Source organism: Salvia splendens, chromosome 14 (assembly GCF_004379255.2).
Source record: "Salvia splendens isolate huo1 chromosome 14, SspV2, whole genome shotgun sequence".
Lineage (NCBI taxonomy): Eukaryota > Viridiplantae > Streptophyta > Magnoliopsida > Lamiales > Lamiaceae > Salvia > Salvia splendens.
In genome coordinates, this window is record NC_056045.1 from 29,610,588 (window position 1) to 29,631,249 (window position 20,662).

General features: G+C 36.3%; 3 protein-coding genes across 5 annotated transcripts; 2 read left to right on the forward strand and 1 right to left on the reverse strand.

Moving 5' to 3' along the window:
* Positions 1-5,226: 5,226 nt before the first annotated feature.
* Positions 5,227-9,169, forward strand: LOC121765548 (DNA excision repair protein ERCC-1-like). 3 transcript variants are annotated; one of them, XM_042161742.1, is made up of 10 exons: positions 5,227-5,442; positions 5,717-6,129; positions 6,241-6,325; positions 6,664-6,767; positions 7,539-7,638; positions 7,720-7,796; positions 8,012-8,111; positions 8,191-8,262; positions 8,350-8,418; positions 8,552-9,169. In XM_042161742.1, exons 2-10 carry the CDS (start codon positions 5,870-5,872, stop codon positions 8,747-8,749), a joined length of 1,065 nt encoding a protein of 354 aa, XP_042017676.1. In that variant the 5' UTR covers positions 5,227-5,442; positions 5,717-5,869; the 3' UTR covers positions 8,750-9,169. The 3 variants fall into 3 exon arrangements, with proteins under 3 accessions (XP_042017676.1, XP_042017674.1, XP_042017675.1); XM_042161740.1 differs by having other exon boundaries at positions 5,230-5,442; positions 8,566-9,169; XM_042161741.1 differs by having other exon boundaries at positions 5,230-5,442; positions 5,777-6,129; positions 8,566-9,169.
* Positions 9,170-10,989: 1,820 nt separating this feature from the next.
* Positions 10,990-14,407, forward strand: LOC121764502 (3-ketoacyl-CoA synthase 19-like). The gene is made up of 3 exons (XM_042160514.1): positions 10,990-11,594; positions 12,636-13,064; positions 13,919-14,407. Exons 1-3 carry the CDS (start codon positions 10,990-10,992, stop codon positions 14,295-14,297), a joined length of 1,413 nt encoding a protein of 470 aa, XP_042016448.1. The 3' UTR covers positions 14,298-14,407.
* Positions 14,408-16,593: 2,186 nt separating this feature from the next.
* On the reverse strand, positions 16,594-20,532 carry LOC121765891 (putative late blight resistance protein homolog R1A-10). The gene is made up of 3 exons (XM_042162173.1): positions 17,319-20,532; positions 17,080-17,218; positions 16,594-16,837 (listed from the first exon to the last, which is right to left on the reverse strand). The coding sequence occupies exons 1-3, from the start codon at positions 19,967-19,969 to the stop codon at positions 16,817-16,819; spliced, it is 2,811 nt and encodes a 936-aa protein (XP_042018107.1). The 5' UTR covers positions 19,970-20,532; the 3' UTR covers positions 16,594-16,816.
* Positions 20,533-20,662: the final 130 nt, after the last annotated feature.

The window sequence follows — 20,662 nt, forward strand, 5'->3', positions numbered from 1 at the left end:
TTCTGTCTGCTCTCTGGCAAGAGCACAACACCCATAGCTGTGCTCTTCCGCAAGGACGAGCACAATTAATTTAAAATTCAATTAAACAAAAACATTTTCATAATACTAAAATTCATTAAAAAAAACATAAATAATATTACAAATGACAAATAAAATAAAAACGACATAATTAAAATCCTAAAAATTAAAAATTACATAATTAAACTCCTAAAAATTAAAAATTACATAAGTATTGGCTAATATTACAAAATTCGCCGCGACATATGCTTCGTAAGCGGCACGATGTTGTTCGTTGTATTCTTGTTCTTCGCGCTCCGCTTCCGCCATGAGATGAGTGAAATTCATTTGAGGTTTTGAGTGAGGGATGAATGTATTGATAGTTTGTAAGAGAGATGAATGAGAGATGATTTGATGTGTTGAATGGACGATGAATGTGTGTATTTATAGATGATTTTGGGAGGAAAAAATAAAAAAAATTCCAAAAATATTCAGAAAATGGGCAAAAAAACGGCAATATTTTTGGGATTTGGAAAATAAATTTTTTTTTATTTTTTTATCATTATTTATAATTAAATAATGAATTTTAAATAAAAAAATATTCAAAGGCAACGGTTATGCCGTTGCCCAATCGCGTGCCGCCACGTCACCTGCTCGCTGGCACAGCGCTGCAGCGCTGTGCCAGCGGCGGCGAGACACGTCCGTGCCTGCGGCGCGGACGGACGCGGGTTACAGCGCCACCGTTGCGGATGCTCTAACAATACTCCGAAAATGAGAATGATTTCATTATCACTAATCATGGTTAAAATACACCTTTTGAGATACAAAGTTAACCAAATACATCTGAGAACAGAATAGGACTTGTCTACGTTTCCAAAGCACAACTCACCAGTCCAATAACAGCAGATATGACAATGGCGACTAGACCACACTGCAAAGACACAAAATGGAAAGTGCAGAATTATTAGCAACATAATATAATATGCTGAAAGTCAAATATCAGCTCCGTAGATATCTAAAATGCTCCAAACTACATATTCTATTTATGTGATTTAAGCACCCTGTAATGCCAGTAAAGCTTTTTAAGTCAAGGAAAAGTGCCAACGGAAGTCCAAAGCAAAATGAGCATGAAATTGGAAATTTCATTAGCAGCAAAGTAAGGCTAGGGCCAATGGAAACAGACCTCTTGATTGGAATCCAATTCATAACCATTCTTTGCTGCAAGTGCTTTAGCAATTCCCACAGACTCCTATACATTTCTCATGCCAAATAGCGACGCCAGTAATGAGGACTGTTGTAGAAATCAAAGATTTACATACATTTTCCACATAAATAAACCATCGTTAGTATGTCTTGAATCTGTTCATATCATGTTTCCTAATTGGAATAAGATTATGTTTCCGAATTAGGATAGGATTTCATGTGTACCTATTTATATGGGAGTAGAGCATATAATTCTGTGATCTGAGATCCAATCTGAAATCTGTAGCCATAATTTGAAACAATCTGAATAAAATTTGTTATCCGTTCTTGCCCGTGGATGTAGCCAATTGGCGAACCACGTAAATATGAGTATTCTTTACGTTTCTGTTTATCTCGATTACACAATTGCTATATTCTGTCACAAGAAACTAGTATCAGAGCCTGGTTTTCGAACTAGGGTCTTCAATTCTGCTGCTAGGGTTTCTATGTTAATCGATCAAGATGTCTGATACGGTAACAACGTTGGGTCGTATCATGAAGACGCCGGAGGATGAGACACGAGCGCCGAAGGTGGCACCCGACTTTGCCGCGGCGGCTAAAAAATAAAAAATAAATAAAATAAAAACTGGCTAAGCCGCGGCGGCCTTTGCCGTGCAATAAGCAGCCGCGGGCACCGCTGCGGTTAAGCCACTTCCACCGCGTCCTCTCCGAGTAGTCGGCGAAGGCCTTTCCGTCCCCTACCATCTGTCCTGGCCGCGCCGCCCGTGTCCTCCACTATGGATAGCCGCGGCTTAGGCGACTCCGGGGCGGCCGCCGCGCCGCCCCTATTGTGGATACCCTTACACCGAATTGTATTAACATTCAAACAAAAGCATAAATGTTTTTAGCGTGTGAGAGTTGCTCCCTCCATTCACTGATAAATTTCTCATTTTGTTATTTTTGTCAATCCATCAATAAATTAATGGTGAGAAAAATATTCAGTATCAAAAAATTTGTTAAATTCTCACCAAAAATATAATATTACAATGATATCGGTATTTGGTATTTGGTATTTGGTGTTCTCACAAAAAAACAAACAATTTTAAAGGTATTTGGTATTCATTTCGTCACAATATAGTTGAATCATGTTTTTTGGATACACGATTTAAGAAATTGATGTCTAAAGGTTAAAGTGCAAATAATAGAGGACAAGAGAGAAATAGTATCTCACTCATTGAGGTGCCTGGACTAGTTACTGAATCCGCTGGTGGATACCCCTGGCAATTAAAAAAAAGTGATTGAATAAAGTGTTTGCCAAAATGAAAATGACACAACTACCTAATCATAACTCAAAAAAGAAATGACTCGACTACTATAAAGTGTTTTCCAATTTTATTATTGGATTTTCAAAGTTTTAATTTTTAGATTTTTATTATTTTTATGCAATTTCAAAATTTTCAAACTGGATCGATTTTCATAATTGTATTTTGGATTTTCGAACAATTCGGATTGGATCAGATTAATTTTGAATTTTCAAAACGAATCTAATCGGCCAAAAATCCAATATGAGATCTAAATGTTCACCCTTATCCTATAAATAAATGACCAAAAAGGGTGTAGCTTTGGAAGAAGAGATATCATTGTTATTCACAACGAGGTTCTTTGCATATATGAAACACAAGTACTTCACCTCTTCGCCATACACACTCACTAGCTCGTGATCTAGTGTTAGAACTTTGTTATTTTGCATCTTCATTTATTTTGCAATAATGAAGATTCCCTAATTCATGCACTCCAAAATTGACTTGAAGACTTGTAAAGAACCTAGTGTTGCCACTTCCAATTAAATAATAATACATCCTCACCACCATCCTTTCTAGATGTCAATAAATATGGTCTTCTTGTTTGCTCACACAATAATTGAACATGGATAGCATGGCTTTCCCCATTTTTCCTATCTTCTATCATATTCTTTTCTTGTCTAACCACTTCTAGCATAAAAGAGATGAATCTTCTCTTCTTGCTTTCAAAGCCCTCATCACCTCAGATACTATAAAGCAAAATTGAAGCACTCAAGCCTCAGTTTGCTCATGGATTGGTGTCACTTGTGATTCCCATGGCACTAGAGTGACTCAATTAAACCTCTCAAAGATGGGAGTCAGAGGCAGCATTGCACCCAAAATCGAAAATCTTGATTCTCTTGTTTCTCTTAATCTACGTATAAACTATCTTAATGTTCTATTGCTTCAACAATCTTCAATATGGCGGTAGTCAAATCAATTCATCTATACGATAATAGCTTGTCGGGTTCGCTTCCAAGACACATTTGCGGCTACAATAGTCTTCAATGACTCAAAGTACTTGATCTTGGAAGTAATAAATTGGAGTGACATATACGACTGAGTTTGGATCAATGCTCACAACTTGAGAGGATAAGTTTTGGACTCAACAAATTTAGTGGCATGTATATTTATTTAAAATATTACTATTACAGTATTTTATGTACTTTCAATATTAATTAATGATTATATATATAAACTACAATTAAACAACATGCAAATAACTTGAATAAAAATACATGAAAAACCTTTTTTTTACCTAGTTCACTTATAATATGGGTTTGACCTAATTTGAGCCAATCTAGCATGGGCTGAGTTAAGCCGGCCCGGGCCACTAAGTTTAGATCAAAGAATGATGTTAGTTTGGAATATACATGCATATAATTTTGATTTAAGTGGTTTTTACCAAATCTAGTACTCTAGATTTTAGTTGTGAACACGCTGGAAGTGTAATCAATTAACTTTTGTTTTACATAGTTGGGACATGAAAACATAATTGTGACCTTATAATTCTGCCGGACGAGAGATTCATCATCTTGAAAATTTACAAATGTTGTACATGCTGTCTAATGAGTTATCCGGCTCGTTGGTCCTCACTGGAAATGCTATAACAGATAATATGAAAGCATTACATGTCTTAGTCCTCGTTGGAAATGCTATAAGAGCATTAGCAATGGGGCGCCCTTAGGCGAGCCCTATGCACCGCCATGTCATCTTTTTTATCCTCCTACCCTTCCACCTGCAGTGGGGCGCCCTATAAATTTTACTATTTTTTAGTTAATTAATTTAAATGTTTTCAAATATATAATCCAATTAAAAAACACAACGATTAAATAAAATCTTCATTTCAAGCACACAACATAATCATCTTAATAACTCGAAGAAGCAATTCTCGTTTTACCGAATTCTACTTTTTAATCATAAATTATCATTTTTATAACATTATCATCTTAATAAATGTATAAAACAATTTAGTTTTCAAGATATCTCAACTAGCGTTTGTAGTCCAACGGTTAGGATTATTGTCTTCCAAGCAATAGACCCGGGTTCGACTCCTGTCAAATGCATTTTTTAAGGAAAATGCGTGCCATCGTCCGCGGTGGAGGCCCGATGGCACGCCCTAAACTTCGAGTGGTACGGGTAAACATCCTCTTTGGACTTTGATTGAAGAGTACACATAGACATAATGGCATAAGTTAACACCAAATTTGTATCTAAAAATTAAGTACTATTACTTAAAACTATTGTGAATTGTGCTCAAACAAAAAAGTGTATCCCTTCTTGCACCACCCACATAAATTGAAATTTTTTGAGGTAATCAAAAGCAATATACTATGGATGGTACAATCAAACAAGTCTAGGTTTGACTCAGAGTATCCATAATGGCGGGTGTCCCGGCGGACGTCGGACCGGCGTGCCGGACGTCCCGATTTTTTTTTTGTGGATGGCCGTCGAGATGTCATTGGGATGTCCATCATTGTGTAGTGGGATGTCCCTATGACATGACAGTGCAGTGAGATGTCCTTATGACGTGGCAGAAGGTTTTTTTGGGAAGTCCATTGTGAATGTTCTCGGAAAAATGATTCCTCTTTCTTCATCTCTTCAATAGTTGAATCAACATCCTAATTGTAAACAAATAATTATATCAAGTTATGACTCTATTTAATAAATTCTCTAACTGAGATTTCAAACTTCATAAATTTTTTTATGACTCGACATCCTAATTGCAACATTAGCGAAAACCCATCGAAAATATATCTCATTTAACTAGAGATTTTTACATTTAATATTCATTGTTTCTCCCAATTTTCTCCTTTGCCGCGTTTCTCCTCCGCCGTCTGGAACATCGGTAAGCTCCACCACCGTCATCCTTACCATTCGATCCGGCTGTTCTTCCTCCATTCCCCGTGCTCTTCCATCGGAGGTACTATACCCTCTTCATCTGAATTAGGTCCAATTATATGCTACGAATTTCTGGAAACAAGTTCTTAATTTACTCTAATTCATGAATGTACTCCGTTCTCTAAAACTTCTTCTATGCGAAGATATTTCACAATTATCCGTCAAATCGGTTACCGTTAGACATAAATTTCTGTAGTCAAGGCTGGATGTTTACTGAAATTGAATCGTTTAGAAAATTTACTGAAATTGATTTGGTTGTTCTGCGTAACATATGCTTTCTTGCGGTTCATTCACAGAATTAATAGTTCAGAGAGTTGGGGAAATCGTAATGTTAGCTTCAATTTAAATTAATGAAGGAAGTAGAGAGAGAGAGCTGGTGAGCTCTCCGATTATGCGAGTGGAATAGAAGGGAGGGATTTCGAAGGCTGAATTAGGAGTGAGTTGTGAAGATGGAAAACAGAGATGATCCTGGGAAGCAGGATGACAATCAGAAACAGAAGAGTGCATCATTTGTTGTGGAAATACCTTCTTATGAAGAAGTGGTTGAAAGTTCCCAACCCAAGTCGCAATCTTTATTCAAGCCTTCGCCCTCGTTTTCGCAAGCTTTTAACTTTATAAAAAGCACTGAATTTTACACCACCCCGCCATCTGCGCCAGTGGCTCAGCCCTCCGTAGATGCCCCCTCATCCTCTCAAGTATCCAATCAAAGGTCTCTCTCTCTCAATTATGAAAATGCTTTCTTTTTTTCTTTTTCTTTTTGGTTTAGAGTGGTTCATGTAGGTTGTTGGTTACATCAAGATCTATTTTTGTCATCTTCTAGAAAAACCATTCAATCTCAAGCTCCATCCACTTCAGTTTCATCAGCTGGTGCAAATCGGAATGCCATCATCGTTAGCCACAGACAGGTGAATTACTTTTTTTGTGCACGCGGATGAATATGGTTAATCATTAATGATGTTTCAATACATATGCCAAACTCATTGTTGATGTTTAATTAGTTATGTGGATTGTGAACTCAGAATGACTAAACATACCCTGGGGAGTTTTTTGGTATTACTTGGTCCTATTATTAACCTGCATTTATATATGCTTGGGTGAGCAACTCCATTTTTCTTTCTCTTTCTTTGAAAGTGACCTTTAGCCAGTTAAAATGTGAAGATTAGCCACCACATTTTGATATAATGCATTTTTGAACTTCTATTTGACATAAAAGTTGGTGACTTGTATTTCTTTTGTAATGCAGAAGGGAAACCCTTTACTAAAACATATAAGGAATGTTCGATGGGTTTTCGCTGATGTTGTTTGCGATTACTTGTTGGGCCAAAGTTCATGTGCACTATATTTGAGGTAATATAGTTCATCTAAGTTCCAACTACTGCAGCTCGTTTGTAAATTGGGAATTAAGTACATTTGCTAAGTCATGGTTTGACAGCACTCTTATTCTGATGTGGCCACTGTTATGATGATAGAAACATGTGTTTCGGCACAGCCACTGATACCATCATGTTGAAATGCACCTTTGCTATCTACCTTAAATCTCAAGAAATGACCTTTAACAATTGAACAACAGCATCTATGCAACAATGAGAACTATGAACCTAATTTGGCCACGGTGATGTGGCCAAATCTTGGTTCACAAGTACTTATTGGCTTCCAAAGAACAAAAGTTGAATGGAAGTAAGCTTATAGATTGATATATCCAGAAGCAAGATATAATATCCTTAACACATTGAAAAAATAAAATGCATTTTGTTATACTATCGTTATATCAATGAGGGGTGATATAGATGCTTAAAGTATACGTGATTATGTCTCTTTTTTTTTAACTCAATTATATATGGTAAGAAAGTCTTTTGATGTTTAAGCACTTTCCACTTGTTGCCTGTGGAAAATTTGACAAAATTCTAACAGAGGGAGGGAGGGAGTGAGTATGTTTTATGCTTTAAAATGTTGTTGAGAAGTTACAAGGAAGCAATGTGTCTCGTAGAATAACTTGTAACAAAGATGACTCCTTAGTCCTTATTGTGTTTTGTTAGAATCAAGCAAATCTTTCCATTATCTATTCAGTCTGTATAGCGATCCTCTTTTGTAATCAGGATTTACTCTCGTCTTGTTCAGTCTCCGCTACCATCTTCTACATCCAGATTATTTATATTTCCGGATAAGGGAACTGCAGAAGAATTTCAAGCTTCGCGTTGTGTTATGCCACGTTGATGTGGTAAGTCTTTCATATTATCTCATATACAAGTTTGGAACGAAATTTTTGTATGGGATTGCTGATTTCTCCTTTTGGTAACAGGAAGATGTTGCTAAGCCCCTGCTCGAAGTCACGAAAACAGCACTACTCCACGACTGCACTCTTTTATGTGCTTGGAGGTATCTTTTTTTTGCATAGCTTCCTATTTTTGTGTTCTGCAAAGTTCGCGAATCATATTTTATGGAAATTATTATCAGCACGTCAAATTTTACTTTTCGTAGTTATATGAATAACTTGGTTGTTGAAACTTGAAAACCAATAATTCTCTGCTGCCTGTTTTTTTTTAATATTTCTTATATACCTGACTGGTTTCTTACATTTTCTCATAATTTAGCTTGGAAGAGTGTGGTCGGTACCTGGAGACGATTAAAGTTTACGAAAATAAACCTGCGGATCTTATTCAGGGACAAATGGATATGGACTACATTTCAAGAGTATGTCTCATTTTATTAGTTGATTGCTTATTTGCTTTTAGTTGGGAAGCCACTCACCTATGTCCCGTTCTGTACATAGTTAAACCATGCACTCACATCAGTGCGGCATGTTAACAAGACAGACGTCGTTACCCTTGGATCTACTTTTGGGGTAAGGATCTGTGTTTTTATTTTGCAGCAGCTATTACTGGTTGATAGTTTTGGTCTTTTTCACTGACTTCACATTCTACCGATTTAGTCTCTCTCAAATATCATGGACGCATCAATGGAAGATCTTGCTCGTTGCCCCGGCATTGGAGAAAGAAAGGTAGTCTTATGTTTTCATGCATCCAAAGTGCCTGTTGGGGTTTCTGAAATATGCCCAAAAATTATGACGATGCTGTTTTTCATTTAATTTACATTTTGTCGATGTTTTCTGGATATGTCTATCGATTACGCAGTCTTTTTACAATAGGTTAGACGCTTGCATGATACTTTCCATGAGCCATTCAAGCGTGCAGTTCCCAACCCTGCACCCGTTGCTGAAAATCCTATCAATAACGAAGGTGGGCCCGCCTCTGGAAGCGAAAGAAACGATGAAGTTAAGGAGAATCAAGAGACGAGCAAAGAGCACAAGAAAGAAGAAGAAATCAATGTAAGATCTGCCCTAAAGGCTGCATTTGCCAAGTATTCCAGCACCAGAGGAAGCAAGAGGAAGGCAGTGGTGCAGGCTGAAAGGGAAGACGACGACGCCTGAAGAGCCAACGACAGTGATGACTCTACAAGATAAGTTTTTATACTCAGTGGTGGAAGCTCTTCTTTAAGCTATCGTAATACCGTTGATGCATTCACATTTGTGAGTTGTTTAGGTTGTTTCTGTGTTGGTTGCAAGAAAGCATAATGTATGACAAATAAGTCGAGATACTAGGGTCGGCGGATGATAAAAGCACGCACGCATCCACAAACCAACGCACTATCTCATCACTTCGCTTGCACTATTCTTGGCCTCAATCCTATCTTATCTCATCAGTTCACTAGACATTTTTCATGGGTAACATATAATTTGCAATTGGTGCATATTTATAAATCCTAATTAAGTTCATATGTAAATAGTCAAATTATAAAAATTTCATTAAAACTTTAATAATTACATAACTGAAAAAAATCATAAAGAAATAGATATATCGTAAAAGTGATATAAAAAATACTAATCATTTAAAGAGGGGTCTAAGCAAGCCCATATTTCTTCTATTAAATCTTGTAGGAGTTGGGTGTGGGCCGCGTTAGCCTATCAACGAATGACGTTGTTGGTAACCTTGAATGTCATGGGCGCACCTCGATATGTGTTTTCACTTGTGGTCGAGGAGCTCAAGGCGCCGCTTGTGTGTCCGTCTTCAAAATTAGGTGCACTGTATTAATTTTTGTTCGTAATTGATTATCATTGTGTGCAATAAAATGCACACATATATGATCCTGACACCACATTCTTGTACCACATGAATTGATTTTTGTGATTCAGAAAAAAAAATTCCCTCCCTTTTTCTCCACGTTTAAAATGGAAAAAGGAAAATGACTTATTGTTGCATTAATACCATCCATAGACAAACCAAATACCAGCAACTTCTCTAATTGGTTTACTCGTTAATTACAACTTAGGAAGCAAGTATTAATTAAGATTTGACAACTCAAATGTCACTAAATCAAGGGGCTCCCTCGCCAACTAATATCACTCGTACACAATTAGTACTACAAAGTTGAAATTAAGTACAATTGGACCATTCACCATTCAATTATACTTGCATAAATGACTAGTTATCCCTTTTATCAAACTGCACACTATTATTAAATCAAATCAGCCTCATTTTATGCCTTAAATCAAATAGTAAACTTAATATTTTTCTTCAAATTAGTAATTTATTAATAGTATTATTATTAGGTTTAATTGTTTATAAATACACAAAGTTTACACTTTTCGGTTTTTAACCAAAACTATTTTTTTTGCCAAAAATAACAAATATTTATTTTTTGAAATTTGGACAGATTTAAATTCCGGCCACAATTAGTCCTACTTGGATGTTATGATTTAATGACGTGGCATTTCTTACGTGAGCTGGAAATCTGTGTCATTTGGATAAATACTGTACGTTGCATCGACATGAGAAGAAAGCAACTTGAAAGAAAAGAAACTCAAGCCATGTTTTACCATTCAATTCAATATGGCGTCGTTTTTATCCAATTGTTACATATATTGTCAGCTCACATACGAACCTCAAATGCCATTAAATTCAGTGCGCCATGTATGGTCGGGTTAATTTTGAAAAAAATTTATTTGCTGGCCAATAGAACAATATTGATAAAAAAACAAAATTAAAAAAAGTTTGTGTATTTACATGCGATTAAATAAGATCATCTAACATTCAATAATTGCATCAAACTCCAAGCTATAAATAAAGCACTCTACTAAATCAACTCCTTCCCCCCATATACCACCCTTCTCCTTCCTCTCTCAATATGGAAATCAAAACCAAATATTAAACCATTAAACATTTAATGATATTATTCCATCAAACTCCAAATCAACTATAAATAGTTAATAAACCACACTACTAGTCTAAATCAACCCCCATTTATCACCCTCTCTCCCATTCTCTCTGTTCCTCAACATGGAAATTAAAATAAAGTATTGTACCATTGATCATTTAAATTATTATTCCACCAAACCTCAAATTAACTACTACACCAATACTTTAACTATTTTTTCTCTTTCCTACTTTGATAATATTTTATTAAACCTATATCGTCCACTACCAAGACTATCAGCGTGATAGATATCCTATAAATAAACCATACTTCTAAATCTAATCAAACCCCCATCTCTCTCCTTCCTCTCCCTCTCATCATGGAAACCCTCACATCCCTTCTCCTCTTCCTCCTCCTCTCCCTCCTCCCCTTCCTCACCTTCCTCCTCAAGAGAAAACCCCACTCCACCTGCTACATCCTCAACTACGAGTGCTACAAACCCTCCGAAGCCCTCAAGCTCGACACCTCGGCCTCGTGCAAGGTCGTCCTCCGCAACCCGAACCTCGGGTGGGAGCAGTACAAATTCCTCCTCAAGACCATCGTCAGCTCCGGCCTCGGCGAGGAGACCTACAGCCCTCCCAGCGTCGTCGCCGGAAGAGAAGCCGACCCCTCCCTCCCCGACTCCCTCCAAGAACTCGACCACATCTTCTATCAAACCCTAGACAGCCTCTTCGCCAAATCCCGGGTCTCGCCTCAGGAGATCGACATCCTCGTCGTGAATGTCTCCTTGCTCTCCCCCTCGCCCTCGCTGTCTTCGAGAATCATCAACCGGTATAAAATGCGGCCTGATGTCAAGGCGTTTAACCTCTCTGGCATGGGCTGCAGCGCCAGTCTCGTCGCGGTCGACCTCGTTCGCCACCTGTTTAAGGTTTATGGGAATGCGCTCGCTGTCGTCGTCAGCACCGAGTCTCTCGGCCCTAATTGGTACGAACATCGTCTCGATTTTTGAATCCTAGACTTCGCTGTTGAGTCACTTCTTTTTTGCACGTAAAGTAAAAACAAGAATAATATAGATAAGACTATTATCTACAGTATTCTCATTTTTACTTTACTACATACTCACTGTAACTATTTATTAGGATTTTTTTCAAAATGTGTCTTATCTACAGTATTCTCATTTTTACTTTACTATATACTCACTGTAACTATTTATTAGGATTTTTTCAAAATGAGTACGAAAAAAAAGTCACTCAACTTTCTTGGGACATAGGGACTAGTACAATTCATGCACAATTTAGATGTGACATTTTCATCTTAAAGCTTGATCTATTAAAAAGAGTAGATGATGAATATATTTAGTGCTTTTTTTCTTTGCAAATTTCATGGTATTTTAACTCTTTGACTAAATTAAACTGGATTATTACTCTATTTATGTGACTTTTTATGTGTCACGTAGTATAGATAGGGTTACCCTACAAGTTTTAATTTGTTTTTATATTTTAGTAGTATAGCAGTGTTACTTTTTTATAAACAATTTAGTAGGAGTATATATAATAGGTTGGTTTCAAGTATTCAATATTTTTACTAAACATTAATCTATAAACACATGTATGTAGTAATTTGTGTATAGTACATACATTTATTTCGAAAAAAAAGTTCAAATTTCCCTAAACTACTTAATCTCATTCTTTTCATGGTTTGTTCTGATATCATATTTTTCACGAGTACTATTTGACTAATTTATACAAGAACCTGGTCCTGGATTTATTTTATTTTGATCAGTTATTGTACGTAGTTGCAATTAGGAACCCTAGTTCAAGTCATGTGCATAGAGAAGCCACATTATTTAGTGCGTTTCCGCACGAGTTTTAAGAGAACTATACAAATATTTGTGAATGAAATGAGTCTCACTTTTATACCAGTAATATTAATTTAACAATAAAATATAAATAAAATGAGCTAGTAATATTTTCGTATTAAAAGTAGTAAAAGTGAATTAGACATAACAAAGTCTTGAATCGACAGGTATCGAGGTGTGGACAAATCGATGATGCTCTCAAACTGCCTATTCCGATCCGGTGGCTGCTCCATGCTTCTGACAAACCGGTCAAAATTCCGAGATCGAGCCATCTTCAAACTCAACCATTTGGTAAGAACGCACTTTGGAGCCAACGACGAAGCGCACAACTGCTGCATACAGGTCGAAGATGACGATGGCCACCCCGGTTTTCGTCTGACAAAGAAGCTTACCACCGCAGCTGCAAAGGTGTTTGTTATCAATCTCAAAGTTCTGTTGCCGAAAATCCTGCCGCCATGGGAGATTATCCGGTTCTTTTTTGTTTATCTCCGGTCGGGTAAGAAGAAGAAGAAGCAGCTTATGGAAACCCTCGGCAGCGCCGGCGGCCTTAATCTCAAGTCCGGTGTTGATCATTTCTGCATTCACCCTGGTGGCAGGTTGGTAAATTGGTACTATAAACTTTAAGTTAGTATTTTTTATTGGTAATTATTTCTTCGTCCATTTTACTCAAGTGATCCATTTTTTTTCCCTAGACGTCTCTTTCAAATAATTTCAAATACTAATGTATTTCAAAAATGGAAAATTGTTCAACATACCCACTTTACACACTAAACAATATTGTAAAGCATTTTTTGCTGACAAAGAAATGTTTCGCTTTGAATGATACGGAACTAGTAAAATAGGTAAAGTTATGAGGCATGATATGCCTAAACTACAAGTTTTAATTAAAATAGTAAAAAAGAGGAATGTAGTTAAAATTTATCAGGCGTATGTCATAAACAGAATATAGAGATCTCACTTTGTATGACCTGTTTACGAAAATTAGTGTCTTTCAATTTTTTGTACATGATGCATCATTGCTTTCTCTTTCTACTTTTCTCTTGATCAAGATAAAAACATGAATATTTTTTGCATACATTTTGCGATACAGAAAATGTTGCATATTTTTTGTAAACAAATGTGTTCGTAAAAATTAATGAACACGTTTAATTTCCTAATAGTAACATATATAGTTGTTGGGATACTAGTGACCTACATTGTAGTACAATATAATGTAGTAGCTAGTGAAATGTGATGATAATTTAAGTTTTGGAATTATTAATTCATAGGTTTAGCTAAATATATATATATATAGCAACATGTTCAATTAATCATATTGATAATTGACTAGCTCTGGTATGTGTTACGTCTGTTACCTCTCCCCTTTTTTATTTTTTCTTTCATCCTTTCTCTTTTAGGGAAAATTAGTCAATAGGTAATTAAACTAACAACATGAAACATTGACATTAAGGGCTGTGATCGATGGAGTCGGGAAGAGCCTTGGGCTCAGCGAGTACGACCTTGAGCCGGCCCGAATGGCGCTACACCGCTTCGGCAATACCTCGGCCGGTGGGCTGTGGTACGTGCTCGGGTACATGGAGGCGAAGAAGCGGCTGAAGAAGGGCGACCGGATCATGATGATCAGCTTCGGAGCTGGCTTCAAGTGCAACAATTGTTTGTGGGAAGTTCTCAGAGACTTGGACGATCCGAATGTGTGGGAAGATTGCATCGATCGATACCCACCGAAGAGCCTCGCCAACCCCTTTGCTGAGAAGTACGGTTGGATCAACGACGAGTGTCTTAGCTTCGTTCGGATCAAGGATTGTGTGTTTTCGAGCTGTGCTTCTTGATTTTGTCGTTGAGGGTTTTGGTTGAGGATTGTTTGTATTTGGATGGCCGTAATAAGATGATGGCGAAGCATAGCTAATTAAATGCTTCTCTTCAAGTTCAACTCAGTCATTTTGTGTACAAGTCTAGTTAATATTTGAGTTATTTATCTAATTAATAATGTTGTGATGTTGATTCGTTGTAGAAAATTAGAAATATAGGGTAGAGAATTATTTTTATTTAGACGTTTTATAATCAAAAAGAGATGACCAACGATGTATACTATAGATAAGATGACAAAAAATCAATGTCACGACTCACGATATTGACTTATGCAGAAGATTGAGATTCTGATAAGATTAGGTTAAAAACAGTGTGATTTGTCATTTAGTCTTCGGCCCAAAAGAGTTTTTGCCCAAATTAGCTTGATGGGCTTGGCCCAAAACATTGAGCCGAGGGCTTGAGTGTCTATTAAACTTTTAAGAATGCTTCACAATCTCTACGTTCAAATACATTTGAATTTGAATTCCATAGAATACATTTCAAGAGAAATGATATGCTACGTACCTTATGTGAGCTCCTTATGTAAGCATCACTTAAAGAAGAATGTGGAAAGCCAATGAAAAGAGTGAATAAAGATTGAGAATATTGTAGCTCAAAATAGAATATAGGCTTGAGACTGTTTTCATAAATCAAAGTAGATGTCTACACATTACAGGATATATATAGCATCTACAAGAAGGATCTAGAACAAATAACTAAACATAGATTAAGAACCTAATCCATAACAGAAAACCAATTAGTTCTTGTTGACAGCAGGTTGTGCTGCCACGTCTCTCCAGGACTTCTTCAATAGATTAGATGTTTTGTATTATTATAATAGATAAAATTGATTAGCTAGAATTTTCTAGGTTAGTTTTTCTAGCTATAAATTGGTACTACGCCATGGCAGCGTGTGCAAGATTAAAGAAAGTGGACAGAGTATAAGTGAATGTGAATGTGAATGTTGTAGTGTGAATGTTGTAGTGTGTAGGGAATGAGCTATCTAGAATGAGCTAGAAGCACTTGATAGTTGATACAGTGGTATATTAATGTGTAAAATCAGAAGAACGCTTATATTATACAGGCACATAGCCTTGATATATATATCACCCTTTCTCTTGCGCTCAATGTTAAGTGTTGATGGATTTTCTGCACAATCATGATATAGACGTAGAAACAGCACAATTATGATATAGAAAGATCAGTTGCTTGCATTTAGATAATATAGAGAATAAAATATGAGAGAAAAAAAATAAAAAAGATAAATAAATAAAATAAGAATATCAGCATCTTTCTTTTTTTTTCTAATGGAAATCTAGAATAGACAAAAATAATATAATATCCTTAATTATAGATAGAATGATATGTTCTTCAAGCACAAAACATAATTCAAACACTGTGAGCACAGATGGTTAGTTGGCAATAAAGCCAAGTCGATGGGATAGATCTATCACATCCCATGCACAAAGCACCTTGTTCCATCATAAATCTAGAATGCACAAAAATAATATCTTCAAGCACAAAACAGAATTCAAATAACTTTTACATTATTTGGGAAGGGGCTGATAATCTCTCCATATAATTATTTAGCTTATTTATGTTTTACTCCTATTATTTAGTTATTATGATTTGATTTAGTTTTTTTAGCAGTTATGATTTGATTGACTTTCCTAGTTTATAGGAAATCTTTTTATATCACACATATTATATGTATACACATATTATATGTATGTGTATTTTTTTTAGCTTTTAGTACATTATTTGGGAAGGGGCTGATAATCTCTCCATATAATTATTTAGCTTATTTATGTTTTACTCCTATTATTTAGTTATTATGATTTGATATAGTTTTTTTAGCAGTTATGATTTGATTGACTTTCCTAGTTTATAGGAAATCTTTTTATATCACACATATTATATGTATACACATAAAAAATGAAGAATTAAATTATTAATCTCATTTTCTCAATCTAGTGTAAAATGCTCCTAACATTTTAACTAGAATTATTCTCTTTTTCTCTCTACAAATTCACTCAAATAATCTCTATGATAGGTAAACCCTATCAATTTCTTAGTTACCCCATATGTTAAGAAATTAATTGGGACTTAATCATATACACTTAAAAGGTAACATTGTCTAAATAATTCCCCATCCGTTCAATGCACAGTCTCATTTTAAAATAATTCCCTATATCACAGAGCACACATAACAGAGCATATTTATTCCTTTATCCACAAACACTTTATAGTACTATTTCTTTAACTGCCCAGGTAATGTTTTCAATTAAATCCAACCCAAAACAACATTGAATCAATACATAATCCACTCAAGGTACGATTCTTAAATTTAAGTGACAACCCTAAATAATAGTAATACAACAATCATGATTCATTTATTTGGAATCAAACCAAAATACCAAGAAATCACTACAAAGTTCTTATATTTATCGAGATAAACCATCCTTCGAATAACACGTGCATCACTTCTGTAGCAGCAAATTCAAAGCCTCAAAGATCTCTCCTGCAAATCAAAAGTGGATTATATCACTTTCAACTTCAAAGAATCATATCTTCTACTTAACTAATACTCCATCCGTCCCACACTAAGTGGAGCACTTCTTATTTGACACGAGATTCTATGTATTGTTGTTTTGTGAGTTAAAGAGAATAAAGCAAGAGAGAAAAAAGTATAGAGAGTGATGTTTCTATTTTAAGAAATGTGTCATCTAGAGTGAGACTTCTCAAAAAAATGTGTTAACTCACATGCTCCTTGACGTTTGCGCTTGCCTCTGTATCCTCATGATCGCTCGCCTTTGTATACTCTTGATCATACGTATATTCGTCTTCATTCTCTTCGTCATCCTCCTCATGATCATCTTTATATTCATCATAAGTTCCATGCCTGAAAATGGATACATATATATATGGAAGTTATATCAACCTAAAACACGTATTATTATATATTAAGACTATGACATGATTTGATTTGCAGTTGGACTAACCTTTTAAATTTGATAGTTGTCGGTTTCTCATCAAAAGAAGAAGAGGAAGTAACACTAAGCGTACAACTGAAACATGGTTGTAATTGGGTGGCCCAAATCAAAACTAAAGGATTGCAATCCTCTAATTCAATCTCATTTAGGTCATGGGGATTAAAAAAAGAAGGTATGCGGATATTTTCAAGTTTGTAGCAATGTTTCATGCTTAAGACTGCAAGCTTGCAGAAGCTTCTGCGTCTTGATTTCCATTGCACCAAATCACTTTCTTCAATAAGAAGAAACTTAAGACGTCGAAAACAATCATTTTTTACATTCCAATGTGAACCCTGAAAGGCGTAGGATCGCAATTTGAGAGCTTCAAGATTTGGCAGAGAAGCAATGTCATTCATGTATTTCCATGGAAAACCCATACCACTCAAATGTAACTTTTTCAAATGACATGGCAACTTCAATGCCCCATCAATCACCGGGAAAACATGGCCTTTCTTGATGACTGGATTTGTGATACTGAGTTTTAGAGTCTCTAAGCTTTCTAGTGTTGAAATGCAATCAAAGCAACTCAAAAGATCGTTATGATCCTCGTAAGGCGTCAGCTCAATCTGTATTCCTAATTTCTTTATGTTAGGAATCCTTTGGGAGAGTTTGAAGATAGTACAAATACTAGCATTCGCACCGACAAGTGTTGAGAGCTTTTTCAAAGAAACAACATGAGATGGAGCTACAAGGCTTTTTCCTAACATCTCGATATGCTCTAATTCTTGCATGTCCCACACCTGTATTGGTACATATGAAGGAGCTCCACGACGTCTAATTTTCATATGCGGATGGATAATCAAGACTCGAAGGTTGAAAAGTTTAGAAATGGTTGAAGGGACTTCTCCATTGCAAGTTAGAGCAAGGTACTTTAGTTGGACTAAGGTCAGAATTTCTATTGGGAAAGTATAGAAACGTTGTGTAAGGGCATCTATTTCCCTTAGCAACATGAAACCGACATCTATAGGAATTGGATATTGGTGGTAAGGACCATAGCAAAGGAGAGAACGCGCAAAGGAAGCACAGTTCAACCACACCGAGTCACGAAAGTCTTTGATGCCAAATAAAATGTTGTTTTCGAGACACAAGCCGCGCTGACCTTTTAGAACTTCTTCTTCTGCATCGGCTAACTTATTTAAGACGTGATAAAACTTGTTCTTACTAGCTTCTTCTCTACAAACGTGCCGCCATGAAGAATGAAGCCAGCAAGTTTTAAACTCTCTAACTTGAAACTCAACAAGAAAACTTTTATCAACGGTCCTCAACATGCGTGAAACAAGGCTGTAGCCGTAATTTAGCTCTTTCAGACATTTACATCCCGATTTATACGATGAAAGCAGCCCCTCAGCCATGAGCATAGTGATGATCTTGGAAGTGGGGGTGTCGGAATCCCGAGGGAAAACTCCCAAAAACAGAAAAATCATTTTAAGATTTTGAGGCAAGTAGTCGTAGCTTGGGAAAAGTACCTTGGATATTTCATCATATGCATCCTCGAAGACTGAATTTCGCCTTTCTGCCACGCCATTCCAGTAGACCGGGTCTCTGTTATGCTCGGATATTGAAATGATGTGAGCAACAGTAACGATCAAGAGGGGGAGACCTTCGCAATGCTTGGCGATTTTGACAGCAGCTTTGTGAAGGTGAGGAGGGCAAATCTCATCGCCAAACACCTTATCACACAGTAGCTCCATGCTTTCTTCTTCATTCAAAAGCCGCACCTCAAATCCATCAGTAAAAATATAATCATTCATCAATTTCCGATGTCGGCCAGTAAGCAAGACTTGAATACATCGATTTCGGATGTAAGGAAAGGTAAATTTCATCCTACCCCATGCATCTTCTTCTTCCCAAACATCATCCAGCACAATGAGGCAATGCTTGTCAGGCAATCTTTTTTCCAACCTGTAATCTATTTTAACCTCTCCTTGAGTAATTCCACACAGTTGAGAAACAATGCCTCGCATAATTTGTACGGTCGGTTGAGGTACTCGGCCAACGGTCACCCACGCGCGACATTCGAACTTGCTATGAATTTCTGGATCTTGATAGATTTGCATAGCAAGAGTTGTCTTCCCAACTCCGGCCGTTCCAACTAGCCAGCGGAAACCAAAGTCGAAGTGATCTCTCAGAATATCGGTTTTGAGTTGTTGGAATTGGTCGGATAATCCAATCATCTTAGAATTGGTCCCAGGGAAACCAAATGATGAGGAAATAGGTTCGTCTTGAGGCATATTCTCCACTTCATAGATGTACTCCTTCTCCATTTCCTTGAGCTTCTGGATCAAGGAATCAACGTCACTTTGCAGACTCTGCAGATCAGTGGAGACAATCTCTGGAAGAGTTTCGAGTTGAGAAGGAATCTGTTGAGTGAGAAGGGATTCTAATGAGTCTTCGAATTTCCAAATTGCCTCTTTGATTATGCCATCCAAAGCATTCACCTTCTTCCTGCTCAGCCTTGGCTTCGTCTTATCCAATCTTTCCAGAATTTGGCGCCAAGGCTGCAACTCGATGATCACGACTTGTATGATTTGTTGAGAGCGAACATCAAGGCTAAAACGAGAACAACGGAGAATGTTGCTCATTGTTTCAGTAAGAGAAGAAATAGCACCATAAGCCGTCATTTCTTTGATATGGAAATTGGTGGTGGTGAATGGTGATGGAGTGGTGCAAAGTGGAGTAGAGAGCTTTAGTTTTGCATATCAAACAAGGGGTTAGGTATTTGATCTCACCAATGGTGGTGGAGAATGAGGTTGTGGTGGAGATTTCTTATTGGAAAACCTTATCTTATTAAATCATCTAGTTGTCTGAGGACACTGAGGCATTTAATTACTTTTTCGACCCACAAAATATAGTTCCATTTGTGGATTTTACAAATTTTAATAAAATTTAGTAAAGTTAAAAAGATAATTAGAAAAATTGGGTATTATAATAAAAAGTGAATAAAGTATGAGAGAAGAGAAAAAGAAAGTGAAATATACATCCTCGTTACAGTTAAGGACACTGCCAAAATTAGATCCTCGTTACAGTTAAGGACACCTATTTCTATTGAATATCATTTCTTCTTTTTTTTCTATTGTGAAAAATTAAAAAAAGAATGTGATCTTATATAAGGGATGCGTTATAATGCTAGCTTTTCTTAACTGGCTAACTCATCAACGTAGTGTGTTAAAAATATAAACATGATCACATTAAAATATCAACACATATTTGTGTTGACAATTTAATAAACCGTGTTGATATTTAAATATTAATGTCAACACAATGTATTAAAATATCAATTTAAGTTTATGTTGAAATTTCATTATCATCGTATA

What these genes read in the sequence shown, in the direction of transcription:
- LOC121765548 (XM_042161740.1), top strand. Translation starts at nt 5,870, where the DNA reads ATGGAAAACAGAGATGATCCTGGGAAGCAGGATGACAATCAGAAACAG. An exon ending in TCATGTGCACTATATTTGAG is followed by an intron (nt 6,768 to 7,538) that starts GTAATATAGTTC and finishes CGTCTTGTTCAG; the next exon opens with TCTCCGCTACCATCTTCTAC. An exon ending in ACTCTTTTATGTGCTTGGAG is followed by an intron (nt 7,797 to 8,011) that starts GTATCTTTTTTT and finishes CTCATAATTTAG; the next exon opens with CTTGGAAGAGTGTGGTCGGT.
- LOC121764502 (XM_042160514.1), top strand. Translation starts at nt 10,990, where the DNA reads ATGGAAACCCTCACATCCCTTCTCCTCTTCCTCCTCCTCTCCCTCCTC. An exon ending in GAGTCTCTCGGCCCTAATTG is followed by an intron (nt 11,595 to 12,635) that starts GTACGAACATCG and finishes TTGAATCGACAG; the next exon opens with GTATCGAGGTGTGGACAAAT. An exon ending in TGCATTCACCCTGGTGGCAG is followed by an intron (nt 13,065 to 13,918) that starts GTTGGTAAATTG and finishes ATTGACATTAAG; the next exon opens with GGCTGTGATCGATGGAGTCG.
- LOC121765891 (XM_042162173.1), bottom strand. Translation starts at nt 19,969, where the DNA reads ATGACGGCTTATGGTGCTATTTCTTCTCTTACTGAAACAATGAGCAAC. An exon ending in ACAACTATCAAATTTAAAAG is followed by an intron (nt 17,219 to 17,318) that starts GTTAGTCCAACT and finishes ATCCATTTTCAG; the next exon opens with GCATGGAACTTATGATGAAT. An exon ending in GCGCAAACGTCAAGGAGCAT is followed by an intron (nt 16,838 to 17,079) that starts GTGAGTTAACAC and finishes TTTGATTTGCAG; the next exon opens with GAGAGATCTTTGAGGCTTTG.